At 39.5% G+C, this 15,548-nt stretch overlaps 1 protein-coding gene across 4 annotated transcripts in view; it reads left to right on the forward strand.

The window, feature by feature from the left end:
• pola1 (polymerase (DNA directed), alpha 1) overlaps positions 1–15,548 on the forward strand; it is a 306,438-nt gene that overhangs the window by 174,648 nt on the left and 116,242 nt on the right. The window contains exon 35 of one of the 4 annotated variants that reach the window (XM_072260538.1): positions 1,222–1,493. The exons of the other annotated variants lie outside the window; for them this stretch is intronic. Within the exon in view, the coding sequence (XP_072116639.1) occupies positions 1,222–1,293 (72 nt within the window). The 3' untranslated portion in view covers positions 1,294–1,493. Of the gene's footprint in view, positions 1–1,221; positions 1,494–15,548 lie in introns of those variants that run through there. 4 annotated transcript variants of the gene reach the window in all.

A 15,548-nucleotide genomic window follows, 5' to 3' on the forward strand; every position in this document is an offset into this window, starting at 1 on the left:
GTGCAAGAGAAACATTAACTTATCTAAACTGAGAAATGAATAGGAGATGTTTTGTGAAGCAGGAAAATTTCACCAGCTTGACAGTTGGCAGGCTGCCTACTGTGTGGATTCATGAAAGCTAAGAATTACACTTTCATGAAATTTTCCTCACTAAATGCCCTGGTTAATCTGAAAGATAACCCACTGATTTCAATTCATCCTTTGGCTGGGCGGTGCTTGTTACATCTTCATTCTGACAAAGCATTTGTGTTAATCATTTGGCCCTCTAGTAGACACTCCAGGGCTGGTGCTTTTAAAATAAATGTGGCTGTGATAGCTCTTTAGTCTATTAAACTTACAATAGAAGCAAAGAACTGGTAATTATAAATTCTGTGCAGTGCTTGGAAAAGAAAGTGAAAATGGATACAGCTTTTGTTGAGTTTTTTTGGAAGTTCGTTCCAGTTGCTCCCTTTTACTTAAGTGCCTGTCTTGGGCCTTTCTGCAAATACTTGAGGCAAAGAACTGCATCCGAAGGGCAACTTGAGGATTTATATTTTTCAAGGTGAAAGTAAACAGTACTTATGTAACTGGCTTTTTTTAATTTAAGTGTATTTTGTTCTTTGGGATCAATTACACGAAAAGAATGTTGAATGGTGCTACAATTCAGAGCAAAGGGGGAAACTGGATTTTTTCAAGTGCCCAGTTATTAGAGAACTGTAGAGCCACATGGGAGAGAAACAGACCCACTTTGCCCATGCTGACCGTCATTCACCCAGCTTACTTAATCTCATCAACAGTATTTGGTCTACATTCTATATCCCTCAACTGTTATGAGGGTTACCGCCTCCATCACTATCTCTGCGTGTTTCAGATTCCACTTATCCTTTGGGTCAGAAAAATTCCACTTTGGGATCCCCTCTAGCCCTCATTACTTGCATATGCTTCACTTATTAAGAAAAACTGTACAAGATGAGTGCTTTACATTGGTGTCCCTTATTATGAAAATATTGCTGCCTATTTGGCAGCAATGTTGTTTAGTATTTCAAGTAGGAAAATTTATTTGCCATTTTAGTTATTAATGGACCATTAGGACACTGGGACTCTGACGAATGGGGGGAGGCATTGGTGGGGTGGTGGTCATGGGGGAGATCTCAATTATGGAAAATGAAAATCAATTGAAGTTGCTTGATAATACAAAATGAAATCAGGAACGAAGTTAACGATGCTTAAAATTACCGGCAGATATTAAAGAAACTGGAACAGCAAACAGACTGCTGGACAAACTCAGTGGCTCGACAGCATGTGTGGAGGTGAAGAGATGGCCAATATTTCAGATTGAAACTCAGCATAGAGCTGTTGTTCAAGTAGAATACAGCATATCTGTTTAAACTCTCTTGCAATAAAAATTGATGTACCATTTTCCATATTGATTATTTTCTAAATTGACGTATTAACACCAAGAAAAGCAAGATCTCCCAGAATACCAACAGCTTTCAAATTCTCAGAATAAAAAAAATTGAGGCTTTGCCATCTGAAACATTTTGTCCTCAGTAAACCTGGATATATTAGAGTTGATGCCTTCAGACAAATCAGTGATACAAATTGCAAACACCTGCAACATCCGCATCATTTTCAATGGCACACGCATCACCCAAAAATGACAGGTTTGTGATCGGTCTGTTAACTTCTCCTCAATCCACACCGGTATATATTACCCTTATAACTGAACGGATTTTGGTAATTGAATTAGAAGCCTCCTGAGGGACCAAATACACAATATTAACCATAACCATTTCACTGGTTGGCACCATTGATAAATTCGAGCCATCTGGCCAGCCATAACTTTGTTCCATAAATTTATCTTGACTCCGCTATTTTCCAAGTGCCCTGTTGCCGCTTCATTAATGATAGATTCCAGGATTTTCCCTACTACTGATGCTCAGATGCTGTTTCCTTGTTATTTATGTATAGTTTATGTTAACAATTTTTGTGATGTACTATACTGTTGCTGCCATAAAAAAGATTATTTTCACATCTGAGAATGTATGTAACAATCAGAATCAGGTTTAATATCACTGGCATATGTTGTGAAATTTGTTAACTTTGTGGCAACATTACAATGCAATACATAAATAAGTTACAGTAGGTGTATATATGTGTATCAAATAGTTAAAATAGTAGTGCAAAAACAGAACTAACGGAGGTACTGAGGTAGTGTTCATGTGTTCACTGTCCATTTCGAAATCGGATGGCAGAGGGGAAGAAACTGTTCCTGAATCATTAAGCCTGTGCCTTCAGGCTTCCATACCTCCTTCCTGATGGTAGCAATGAGAGCAAGGCATGACCTGGGTGATGGGAGTCCTTAATGATGGACACTGCCTTTTTGTGGCATCACACCTAGAAGATGTCCTGGATACTACAGAGGCTAGTGCTCATGATGGAGCTGTCTAAATTTACACCTCTCTGCAGCTTACTTCAATTCCATACTGTTGCTCCCCTCCCCCACCCCAATGCTGGATGGTGATGCAACCAGTTAGGATGCTTTCCACAGTACATCTAGAAATTTTCGGTGTTTTTGGAGATATTCTAAATCTTCTCAAAATCCTAATGGAATGTAGCCACTGTCATGCCAATAAATAAATAAACTTGAAACTGTCATGCCATTAAGTAAATAAACTTGTTTTGAACCAATCAGGAGACAGAGAAGAAAACATTTCTTTGCATAGATGGTAATGAATATTTGGAATTCTCTACCCAAGGGGGAATTGAGAATATTCAAGATAGAAATTGTTAGATCTTAAAAATGTAAGATTGGTCCAGGAAAGTGGAACTGAGGTAGAAGATCAGCTCTGGTCTTCTCAAATGGCAGAATAGGAACAAGGAATTTAATTCCTTACCCAATTTCTTATGTATATTCTTTGGCCCTTCATAAATGAGGTCAGAACCAATTCTGCAGGAAGAGGGTGGTAGATGCTTCGACCTGTTTTCTATGGTGGCTGATAGAATGTCAATTGTCTGTTTACATCTAGCACTGATATAGTTTTATTCATCAAAAAGATAATGTGCTAAAGTCAATATGTGGAATTGGGTTACTGATCATAATCTTATTATTACTGTCTTATATGATGTGAAATTTGTCATCTTCCAGTAGCATTACAATGCAAAGACATAAAATTACAATAAATTAGAAAAATCAATAGTGCAACAAAACAGAATAACACATTAGAATTCATGGGTTCATGGATGATTCAGATATTGTGACCGTCATGGAGCTGGCTGAATCTGCAACTCTGCAGCCTCTTGCAATCCTGTGCATTGTAAGGCCCTTGCCAGGCTGTGATGCAACCGGTCAGAATGCTGTCCATTATAGATCTAGGGAAATTTGCAAGGGTATTTGGACATAACAAATTTCATACACTTAACAAAGTAGAGCTACTGGTATCCCTTCTTCATGATTGCATCAAAATGTTGGGCCCAGGATAAATCTTCGGCAATGTTTGTGCCCAGGAACTTAAAGCTTCTCATCTTTTCCACTGCTGATCCCTCACTAAGGACTGATGCATGCTCTCCTGACTTCTGCTTCCTGAAGTCCACATTCAACTGTTACCCTAACTCAAGGGACTAAATGGCCAACTCCTGTTCCTGTTTGAAAAGAATGAGATGTAACAGGTTACTTCGGTATTAACATTTGGAGGTATTGTCAATTTGCTTTGTATTTACCAGGCATTCTGCTGGTGCTGTAGCTGCTTTGTACACCATGAGGCAAACAATCTAACGCTATCTGCAAGATATCACTTAGATTGCAAAATTTGCATACTTTCAGAAATAGCTAGCTGAATTTGACAGCCTTCAAAACTAAAAGCACCTCAAAGCTTCTGTTCATCATAGTTTCCTTTATAATGGAGTTGTGGCTGCCTTCCCCTTATTTGAATGCTGCTTTAGCATAAATCATTTGGGTAGCTGAAGGTCAAAACCATGAGGCAGGATAGAATCTTGTTATCCCATTGTGGTACACTTAAGTTGGTACTTGGTAATTTTATTAACAGCTTTTGTACCTTGAATTCATTTGTGCTTCGGTGTCTTGAGTTGCATTTCCCAGGGATACTTAATTTGACCTTGTTTTTAAACTGTGTGTTAATGCTAAAAAGCATTAAATGAATTAGAAGGGCCATCTACCTGCCAACTTTGTTTTGGTAAATTTCTGTACTTAGCAGCTTTTTATGGTCATGAACTCCAGGTCTTTGTAACAGAGTAAATAAGATCTTTCTTCTCTGCTACAGATGCTTCTTTGCCTCTCCTTAGAGCATGACCTGCTGCGGTAGTGTGAATATTAACTTTCTAAACAGACACTGGCTTCTTTTAAATTTCAAGCTAATGTGGTAAGATTCAGATTCAGTGAGGTCATCAAGTAAATGATATTGACTTGGCTACCCAATATGTCTTCTTCATGGTGGAGAATTATAAATACCTGGGGATACGAATTGACAATAAACTGGACTGGTCAAAGAACACTGAGGCTGTCTACAAGGAGGGTCAGAGCCGTCTCTATTTCCTGAGGAGACTGAGGTCCTTTAACATCTGCCGGACGATGCTGAGGATGTTCTACGAGTCTGTGGTGACCAGTGCTATCATGTTTGCTGTTGTGTGCTGGGGCAGCAGGCTGAGGGTAGCAGACACCAACAGAATCAACAAACTCATTCGTAAGGCCAGTGATGTTGTGGGGATGGAGCTGGACTCTCTGACAGTGCTGTCTGAAAAGAGGATGCTGTCCAAGTTGCATGCCATCTTGGACAACGTCTCCCATCCACTACATAATGTACTGGTTGGGCACAGGAGTACATTCAGCCAGAGACTCATTCCACCGAGATGCAACACAGAGCGTCATAGGAAGTCATTCCTGCCTGTGGCCATCAAACTTTACAACTCCTCCCTTGGAGGGTCAGACACCCTGAGCCAATAGGCTGGTCCTGGACTTATTTCATAATTTACTGACATAAATTACATATTACTATTTAATTATTTATTGTTTTTTTATTATTATTATTTATGGTGCAACTGTAATGAAAACCAATTTCCCCCGGGATCAATAAAGTATGACTATAACTATAACTTCATGTTCCTTGCGCGTTGCATGCTTGGGCGATCATGGCTTTCTATATCGAACGATCCCATGCAGCGTCAATGATATCTCGTACACTTAGATCTGTTAGTTCTTTCACAGTGTCCATATATTTTCTTTTTGCCTTCCTCTTCCGACCCAATAGGTAACCTACCAAATCTTCCTTTCTTTTGAAGGTTATAGAAAGGTAAAGTAAGTGGCTTAATAAAGTGATGTGCCAGTCCAGTGCTGCCTCTTGTACCCAGAATTCTGCTCCTGGAATAAATGAGAATTCTTCTGATGAGCATCTTTCATGGATATTTAGAGTACCTGACATGCTCCATTATATATATTCATACACTGCTAATGCTGATGACCCATGACTTGATTGATCTGTCTTGAGGTTGGATGAGTGCTTAAATTGTTGGAAAACTCTTTGGATAGCATGGCATCCATTTCCTCTTAAGCACTAATGCAAATAGCATCCGACTGCTGTCTTTAAGGTCTTACTTCTAGCCCTGCTGTGTATCCATCCATCCTGATCAACGACAAACCTAAGTGTGGGTGGCACATTAGTCATTGACAAGCTAAGGATCAGAATCAGGTTTACTATCACTGTGTCACTTTTGCAGCAGTAGTAGAGTGTAATACATAGTCAAAAAAAACTATATCACAGTAAGAAATATATGTGTATATTCCTTATTGTGATTGTGTGTGTGTGTATATATAGTATGTATGTGTGTGTGTATATAATGTGTGTGTGTATATGTGTGTGTGTGTATGTGTGTATATATATATATATATATATAAAAAATGTGTGAATTAAGTAAATAGTGCAAAAAGAGCAGAAAACAGTGAGGTACTGTACATTAAAAAACGCAAACAACAGGAATACTGCAGATGCTGGAAATTCAAGCAACACACATCAAAGTTGCTGGTGAATGCAGCAGGCCAGGCAGCATCTCTAGGATTTAATATTTATGTTTATGTTTATAACCACACCTGTTGCAATTAACTTCCTTTTGATCATCCTGTGGAGCTGGCTTTGTCCTACTCTTGTTAGTTTTCACAGTTTTTATTTTGTGCACTTCAAACTCTTCATTGAGCACTTTGAGCTGACTTGCCGTGATCTCGCTGGCATGGCAAACATCAATCGCCTTTTCTAATGTAAGGTCTGCCTCTCTCAATAGCCTGCCTCTCACTTCCTACCTCTTCCTAGAGATGCTGCCTGGCCTGCTGCGCTCACCAGCAACTTTGATGTGTGTTGCTTGAAGTACTGTACATGTATTCATTGTCCATTCAGAAATCTGATGGCAGAATGGAAGAACCTGTTCCTAAAACATTGAGTGTGTGTCTTCAGGCTCCTGTACTACCTTGAAGGTAGCATTGAGAAGAAGGCATATCTTGGATGACGGGGGTTCTTAATGATGGATGCTTCCTTTTTGAGTCATCGCATTTTGAAGGTGTTCTCAATGCTAGGGAGGCTAGAACCCATGATAGAGCTGGCTGAGTTTTCAACTTTCTGCAGGTTATTCTGATCCTGTGCAGCGGTCCCTCCATGCCAGACTGTTATGTAACCAGTTAGTTCTGTCGTGGTACATCTGTAAGAATTTGCCGAAGTCTTTGGTGACCTACCAAATCTCCTCAAATTAATGGAATATAGCAGCTGTCAGGCCGCCTTAATAATTGCACTAATATGTTGGGCCCAGGATTAAACTTCGGAGATGTTGTCCTGAAGTCCACAATCAATTCCTTCGCCTTACTGATGTTGAGTGCAAGGCTGGTGTTGTGACACCACTCAACCAGCCAACCTGTCTCACTCCTGTACACCACCTCGTCACCATCTGAAATTCTGCCAACATAGTAATATCATTGGCAAATTTATACATGGCGTTTGAGCTGTGGCTAGCCTTGCACGGTCGTGCACGGAGAGAGAGTAGAGCAGTGAGCTAATCATGCATCCTTGATGTGCACCAGTGTTGATTGTCAGCGAGGAGGAAATGTTATTTCAGATCCGCACTGACTGTGGTCTCTTGTTGACGAAGTCGAGGATCTAGTTGCAGAGGGACGTACAGGGGCCCTGGTTTTGGAGTTTGTTGATTGGCACTGAGATTATGATGGTGTTGAATGCTAAACTGTAATCAATAAATAGCAATCTGACATGGGTAGTACTAAACGGACTGGAGAGCCAGTGAGTTTGCATCCGCTGTAGGCTTGTTGTGGCAGTAGGCAAATTGCAGCAGATCCAGGTCCTTGCTTCAGCAGGAGTTGATTCTGGCCGTGACCAATCTCTCAGAGAGCTTCATCACAGTAGATGTGAGTGCAACTGGGTGATAGTGATTGAGGCAGTTCACCCTTCTCTTCTTGGGCACCAGTGTGCTTGTCGCCCTTTTGAAGCTGTGCGAACCTCCAGTAACAGCAGTGAGAGATTGAAGATGTCCTTGAACACTCTTGCCAGTTGGATGGCACAGAGTTTCAGTGCCCTGTCAGGTAGACCATCAGGACCTGACACTTTGCAAGGTTCATTCTCGTGACTGATGTTCTGGCATTGGCTGCTGAGACAGAGGTCACAGGGTCACCAGATGCTGCAAGGATTGGCACAGATATAGTTTTATTCTCCCTTTCAAAAGATGCATAGGCTCTCAGGTATAGGCTACGCTGGTTTTAATAATACCAGGTAGCTGAAGAAAAGAGGGCAGACTGGCATTAAAACCCTGATGGCATGATGAAAAGACAGTTTGTTCAATTTCTGTTATTTGGTGAACTTAAGTTTTGCAATGTCTTATGTGAAAAAGAAAGAAAGAATTCAGATAAATAATAAATTATTCAATAATTATTAGATGTTTTCTGTGAAATTACTGATTCCGAAAGAGAAGTACAGTACCTGTGCTTGGCCTAGATTATTTTATGTGCACAGGCAATAATAATTTAGAATTTCAATTAATCTACAAGATAGAAACATATCCTATAATCTTGATTATAGTTGCATATTTTAAATGTGTCAACTTTTAAGTAATAATCAGCATGAATCAGACAATCTCTTACAAGTAACAAGATTACAGAATATTTAATTGATGAACATCTAAATGTATAATTGCCATTGCATTCACCCAGAAAATAAGACACACAGAAAAAGAATTTTAGAATCAATTGTTAGCAGCAGAGTTCATGTGTTGGAAATTCTGCTTTTGCCTTTCTTTCTGGTATGTCAGACAATCCATGAGTTTACTTCAGAAATATATTATACAGGGAAAACTAATTGTAATTTAACAGATTTTATTTCTTGGAATATTTCACAAACCAAACTAAATACATGTGCATCAAGCTGTAAGGCTATTCAAAATACTGGAATGAAATTCATTCTGGTACTTGTAAGCATTTTATAATTAACTATAAACTTGAGATTCTGCAGAAATCTCGAGCAGTATGCGTGCACTCACTCACTCAAAGTGTTGAAGGAATTCAGCAGGTCCTTTCAAAACAAAACTTTCTGTAGCTCACCAGACATTTTTCTTGCAGGAAAACAAGAGTGAACTGTTAATTAGGCTTCAGAGAGAGTTATTAATTGACCTTTATATCCATAAATAGTTCATAATAATTTTGTCCTACAAATATACCAAAGTTCACAATTCAGTCTAACTTCTACATAATAATATTCAATAGGGGTTTAGAGATTTTGAAAGTGGGAGAAAAGTTTTGGGTAATAGATAAGTAAGCAAAGAGTGGGTGGTGATTCTTCCCAAGAACTGGGCAGAATGTTCTGCTTTAAACTCACTTTTTTTTTTTTTAAAGAGCTTTTTCCCTTCTATTTATTCACTGTGTATTTTGATCGTTTGGGGTTATTTTTGTTCAGAGAGAGAGAGAGATACAACATAGAAACAGGATCCTTAAGCCCACTGTATCTCGCCCAAGCATCACCCATCCAAATACACTAATCTTGTATTAATCTAATTTTCTATTCTTCCCTCAATTTCCTCTACATATTATCACTCATTGAAACATGAGGAGCAATTTACAATGGCCAATTACCTACCAACTTACACATCCTTGAGATATGTGAAGAAACTGGAGGACCCAGAGAAAACCCATGTGGTCATAGGAGAACTTGCAAACCCCACACAGACAGCACATGAGGTCAGGACTGAACCTTGTTGCTGGTGCTGAGGCAGCAACTCTACAAGCTGCATCATTGTATTGCTCTTTTGGTAATTATTTACTTAACAGTTCTCAAAACTTGCTATGTTATTTGAAGTGTGTTTTATTATTGCAGTGGTCCCCAACCAAAGCAAAGCATGTGCTGCTGGGCTGCAAGGAAACGATATGATTCGGCAATATGAAACAATATGAGTCAGCTGCACCTTTCCTTATTCCCTGTCACGCACTGTTGAACTTGAACTGTCCCACCGCCCCCACCATCGGGTGATCTGCAAGAATATTGTCAATATTAAACCGGTCCGTAGTGCAATAAAGGTTGAGGACCCCTGTACTATTGGACTGGAAGCTTGTGGAAGCATTTGTTTCACAGTGGATTTGTAATATGTGAGATGCACAGCTGAGACTTGTTAGTTGAGGCTTCCAGAGATGGCACAGCATAACTCTTAAAGGAAGATGGTTTTAGGCCTTGCTAGCTCCTTCTCCAGATGACACGTTATCACCAGTACACCAGTCTATCATTATTCATGAAATTTAGGGGCACAGACTTCTCACTGATAATTTTAAAAATTGAGGCACCACGAATGCTGCTGTTAATGACCTTAAGACTTCACTGACATGCAACACTCAATCCCACCATGGAGATAATAACTTTTTAATAAGATTAAGCTGGCAACAACAAGTTTAAAGCACTTTAGACCACAACACTATCCATATTCTTAGAGTTTCCAGTGTTCTGACCTTAACCTCACGAGGATACAAATCTGAGGATTGTAAATAAGTAGATAAACAAGGATGTGGTATAATTATGTCACAGCAGAAGCACAACAGCCAGAGATAGGAGTGAGCCATGTGGCTCCAGGAGCTTTCTGAGGTGTCCTGTGAGACAGAAAACATACAGCACAATACAGGCCCTTCAGCCCACGAAGCTGTGCCGAACATGTCCCTACCTTAGAACATCCTAGACTTACCCATAGCCTTCTATTTTTTCTAAGTTCCATGTAGCTGTCCAGGAGTCTCTTAAAAAACCCTATCATTTCCGCTGCTGCCGGCAGCCCATTCCACGCACTCACCACTCTTTGCATTAAAAAAAAAACTTACCCCTGACATCTCCTCTGTACCTACTTCCAAGCACCTTAAAACTATTCCCTCTCGTGCTAGCCATTTCAGCCCTGGGGAAAAGCCTCTGACTATCCACACGATCAATGCCTCTTATTATCTTGTACACCTTTATCAACTCACCTCTCATCCCCCGGTGCTTCAAGGACAAGTTCACTCAAACAAGTCTCATAAGGCATGCTCCACAATCCAGGCAAAATCCTTGTAAATCTCCTCTGCACCCTTTCTATAGTTTCCACATCCTTCCTATAGTGAGGTGACCAGAATTGAGCACAGTACTCCAAGTGGAGTCTGACCAGGGTCCTATATAGCTGCAACATTACGTCTCAGCTCTTAAACTCAATACCATGATTGATGAAGGCCAATGCACCGTATGCCTTCTTAACCACAGAGCCAACCTGCGCAGCAGCTTTGAGTGTCCTGTGGACTCTGTCCCCAAGATCCCTCTGATCCTCCACACTGCCAAGAGTCTTACCATTAATACTATATTCTGCCATCATATCTGACCTACCAAAATGAACCACCTCACACTTATCTGGGTTGTACTCCATCTGCCACTACTCAGCCCAGTTTATCCAATCAATGTCCCATTGTAACCTCTGACAATCCTCCACACTATGACCTCAGTCTCAAGTTTGTCCACCCACTGAGCAATAATGCAGAATTTTAATGGTAGAGCCTGGAAGATTTGAGGTGCATTTCACATGTAATTGGCTCCCACTTATCACCATTATTTTTGGAGGTTTGGGATATTAAGGAAATAAAAGAACGTGATCAGAAAGTGAACTGAGGTAGAAGTCAGCCGTGAATGGCTGAATAGTTTTGAAGGGTCACTTGGCAATCAAACAGTGACCTTGCTTCCTCTCTCCTGGAGCACATCCACAATTTTCAGCCTTTATCAATGTGACGGATGAAATGCATCCTAGTCAGAACCTGTGTGTCTTATTCATTATCTAAATGGACCTTGGGTACCCACCTATGCCTGTAAATTATTGAATTTCTGCAACTTGTGTTATTCAGACAAAGGGAAACAATAGTCTATTGCTTGTGTCGTGATGCTGAATGCAGAGCCAAGCTCTCTTCATGCATCTTTCCATAGAGCTAGAGTTAACAGGCCTATACTTTGCTTGAAGCTTCAAAAGCTGTATGGACTTCCTATGGAGTCCTGACGAAGGGTCTCGGCCCAAAGCGTTGACTGTACCTCTTCCTAGAGATGCTGCCTGGCCTGCTGCGTTCACCAACAACTTTGTGTGTTGCTTGGACTTCCTTTAGTCACTTCTATTTTGTTGCTTCAATTCAGTGTGTAGTGTTGCAGCATTTAAAATAATACAATTTTTATAGTATTAATAACCAGTTGATAGGACAAAGACTTTGTTCCAGTGGTCAGGCGGCTTCTGAAGGTTCTCCCTTGAGGGGGAATGCTTTTTGAGGGACTAGTAATGTAGCCACAATGAATATTGGCTTTTGCTGTGCCCTCTGTTTTTCAGGTCCTTGTAGTGCCTAACAGAACAATAATTGGTGTGAATATTTTCCCACCAGGTGCTTCTGATTGACATCTGGGTTAAATAACTGTGATGTTAACTGACAGCGATCCCTTCCATGATGTTACTGTGGAGCCATTTTACCTTAGTGCCATATGCATGCAAAAAGGAAAGAGACCAAATTTTAAGCAATAGAAAGTATATGCCTAGAAACTGAATTGCCTGCATTTGTACACTGTGCAATTCATTTTCAATTTAATAGGAGGAATGGAAAATTGGGCTCTGCTGCCTTTTCTTCTGGGTCCACCAGTCATCCAATATACCAGCTCGCAGTGGCATCCATGTACACATTTCGGGAACTTTAGCCAGGCCTGAATGTGTTGTGCTATCAGTGAGCCCCTCATGTCAAAGCTACAACATACTACACATTCACAACCCTTCGATGTTACCTAAGTGACTTTCCCAGAGCAGGTTCTAGCCTGTGGAATCTCATGCCAGAATCTGCCTCTGGTAGGTCCTCTTTAAACATGGTAAGTACCTGACTCTTTCCATTGAGTGCCTGAAACTGTAAATACTCATCTGCCTTTTCCTTACAGAATGTATGTAAAAGGAAATTTAGGCCCTGTTGATGTAGTGTAAATGTCAGTAAGTTATGTACTATGAATGCAACATGTGAATGTATTGCACTCAGAATTAGCAGATATTATGAATAAAGCAAGTTTTTGGTAAAGGCAACCCAGCTCCTCATTGGATTGCCCTCTGGAAGGATTCCAGCACCCCATCCTATATATTATGGAGTACTGATTTCAAATTAGAAATTAAAGCTCCCAGCTAAATCTTTGCCTTTCTCTTTTTTCACCGCTGCAATTAAATAATTCATTACTTTGAATCTAAGTAGCTCACTCTTTTATAGAAAGAGTCTAGTAATGTATTATATGCCCTTAACTACTTAAGCAGCCAAAAAAAAGTGGATACAGAATCAAAATTTTAATTACAAACCTTTTGTGTTAATTACACAATGAGGACTGTTTACTGTCTCATTGAAATGTCTTCGGATTGATTTACGCTTGAGGGTTTTGTTGCTTGAAGGTTTAAATTCTAAAAACTTAATCAAATTGTGAAGGAATTGAATTTTTAAAACTGCTTTTTTTGCCCACTTTCAATTAGTATTATAATGTTCAGAAGTACAGAGACTAAAATATTTACTCACCATTGTGCATGTCATTAATGTAACCTTTTAATCCAGACATGCATCACTATGTACATTTGTCTTGTTATTTTAGGCATTAATTTTTAAATCATGCCATATTGCTACCGAGCATTATTCCTATTTGTATGATTCCTTTCAGTATAAGATCATGTGTCTATAAAAGTTCAACTGCCAACCAGCCTCTGAAATAGCTTTGCTGCAGCCCATGTAATTATACATCATTGTCAGCCGTGGAACGGCTTCTACTGCCAAGGGATGCTGTTAGTCATTCAGCTTCTGTTGCCCTAGAGTTGGGTGTAAGTAACTTTGCAGTAACCTAGTGCTTCCCAATTGCAGCTCTCTCTTCACTGAAATGAGAGAGGAGACAATGTTCTTCAATTAAAGATTCCATTGAGATGAAGAAAAGATCAGTTGTGGATGTTTGAAAAAAAATATCATTGGTGGGGGGGTGCAGTTTAGTGGTTAGGTAGAGAGACAGAGTCAGTGCTGTTTGTTGAATATCCTGTTAAGGACTGTTACCATTCTAATTAATCAAGTTAGAAATTACAGCTGTGGCTGCTTCCTCTATTCTCAGTATCAATTTTCTGCTCTGCTTAGACAAAGCAAATATAAATTTTGTGTTCATTTGTCATTCGTTCTTTGACTTCAGCATCTCGGAAAATAACAATGTAGCACAAAAGACCAGTATTTACCTAGTTGTAATGTAGGTTGCCATGGTGTTTTGCAAATTATTGCAATTATGTTCACCATGCGAGTCGCCCTTGGTAACTAGGGGGAAAAAAAACTGATAATCCTGTTTTGAACAAAAGGTCAAATTGCTGAATAGAAAGTCTTGATTAACTAGAAGATGTACAAAGTGGAATTATTTCCTTCCATTCAAAAAGAGGTCTTGATCAGGTTTGGTTGGAGGGGGAGGGTGAATAAGTACATCTGTTGATTACTGAAGTACAAAGAATTGAAAGGATGTTGTCTTGAGCCTTTCATGTTGGCCTAATGGTGGCTTTTTGTCAAATTTACTCATTTGATAGATTTGAAAGAGCAGCTGCATTTAATCTGGATAAATGCTTTACCCCCAATTTTTTGTATCCCTCCTGTTCTACCCAGGGCATGATACGTAGAATATACTCAGTGTGTTCATTGATTTGCATTGCAGTATTACCTGATGTTACTCAGGCAAACTAGCGTGGTGGGAATGGTGTGGTCCATGCCGCAGCTTCATTGAAATAAAGACAATTTAGACTATAATTAGGCTTTTCAGACTTTATTAAAGTGCAGAGAGTTCATTAGATGCCTGCTTTTTGGCAGCTCTGTTGAAAGTTACCGCTGGAGTTTCGAGAGGCTCTGAGAGGAGAGTGCGAAAGCTGAGTAAACTTCTGAAAACTTTGTCTTTACATTCTTCATTGCCTAGCAACAGAAGCTTCACATTCAGCCCCTATTTAATTTCTGGTTGTTGACCATCTGGGCTGTTTTCTTGACCAAAATAATCTTTTCCCATTTGTGAAGGAAAGGCAGACAGACCAATTATGGTTTGAACATGAAGTTCGTGAATTGAAGAATTCTTTGAAGTACTACTTAGGGAACAGCTTTCTCTCTTTTCTCACCCCACCACGCACACGTTCCTTATAACAAAATGCAGATATAAGAAAATAGCTGTATAATAGTTTATAAACCCATATCATTTAATTTACATTACCCTTGGATTGACAATTGTAAATGATTGCTTGGTGGGAAAGGGGTCTAAAGAGCAGATGTAAGCAAGATGCACAATTAAAGTTATTTGAGGAATTTTGCATTTTTGGGGAGACTTCCATTATCTTCCTGAAAAGGAGAGAATTTAAAGAAGACGGGGCAACCCAGATCACACTTGAATTTCTGGCAGTTAATGAAAAATGATAATGGCAAAGACCACAGAACCAGAGCCTACCATCCATTTTCAGTTAATACGTAAACTTATTGGTGATGGCGTTAACTAGCACATGACTTAATGAGCCTTTCACCTTTTGGTGGGAATCTTTGTCATTTTCTGAGCGGTGTGAGAATAAGTGTACACTATGATTCTATTTGGGCTGCACTTGGCTGAAATTCATTTCCTGTTGTGTAACTGCCAGTTTCAATCCCCTGCACTGTTTTGAGTTTTATTGCTTTACATGGTCAATGTGACCTTGCAAATCTATTGTAATAATTCTTGAACCAATCTTGGCTTTACAAGGTTTTGTTGTCCTCCCTCTTGGCCATATGCCTCTAGATTAGCTTTGCAGTTCATCATTTCTTAGTGGCTGTGCCATACAGTTCAATGCATTAATAACTATTTATATTAATAATGATGTTCATAACCTGTATTCAAGTGAATGCATTTTATTTATTTAAACATATTTGTACACTCATCAATACCATCCTCAATAAGGTGCCAAAACAATAAACATTTTTTATCTATATCATTTATATGTCTGATAATCTAGAGATAACTCTTGCCTTTCAGTGCATGTAGGGATTTTGTTTCAAAACTTCA

Source organism: Mobula birostris, chromosome 6, assembly GCF_030028105.1.
Source record: "Mobula birostris isolate sMobBir1 chromosome 6, sMobBir1.hap1, whole genome shotgun sequence".
NCBI classification, from domain to species: Eukaryota; Metazoa; Chordata; class Chondrichthyes; order Myliobatiformes; family Myliobatidae; genus Mobula; species Mobula birostris.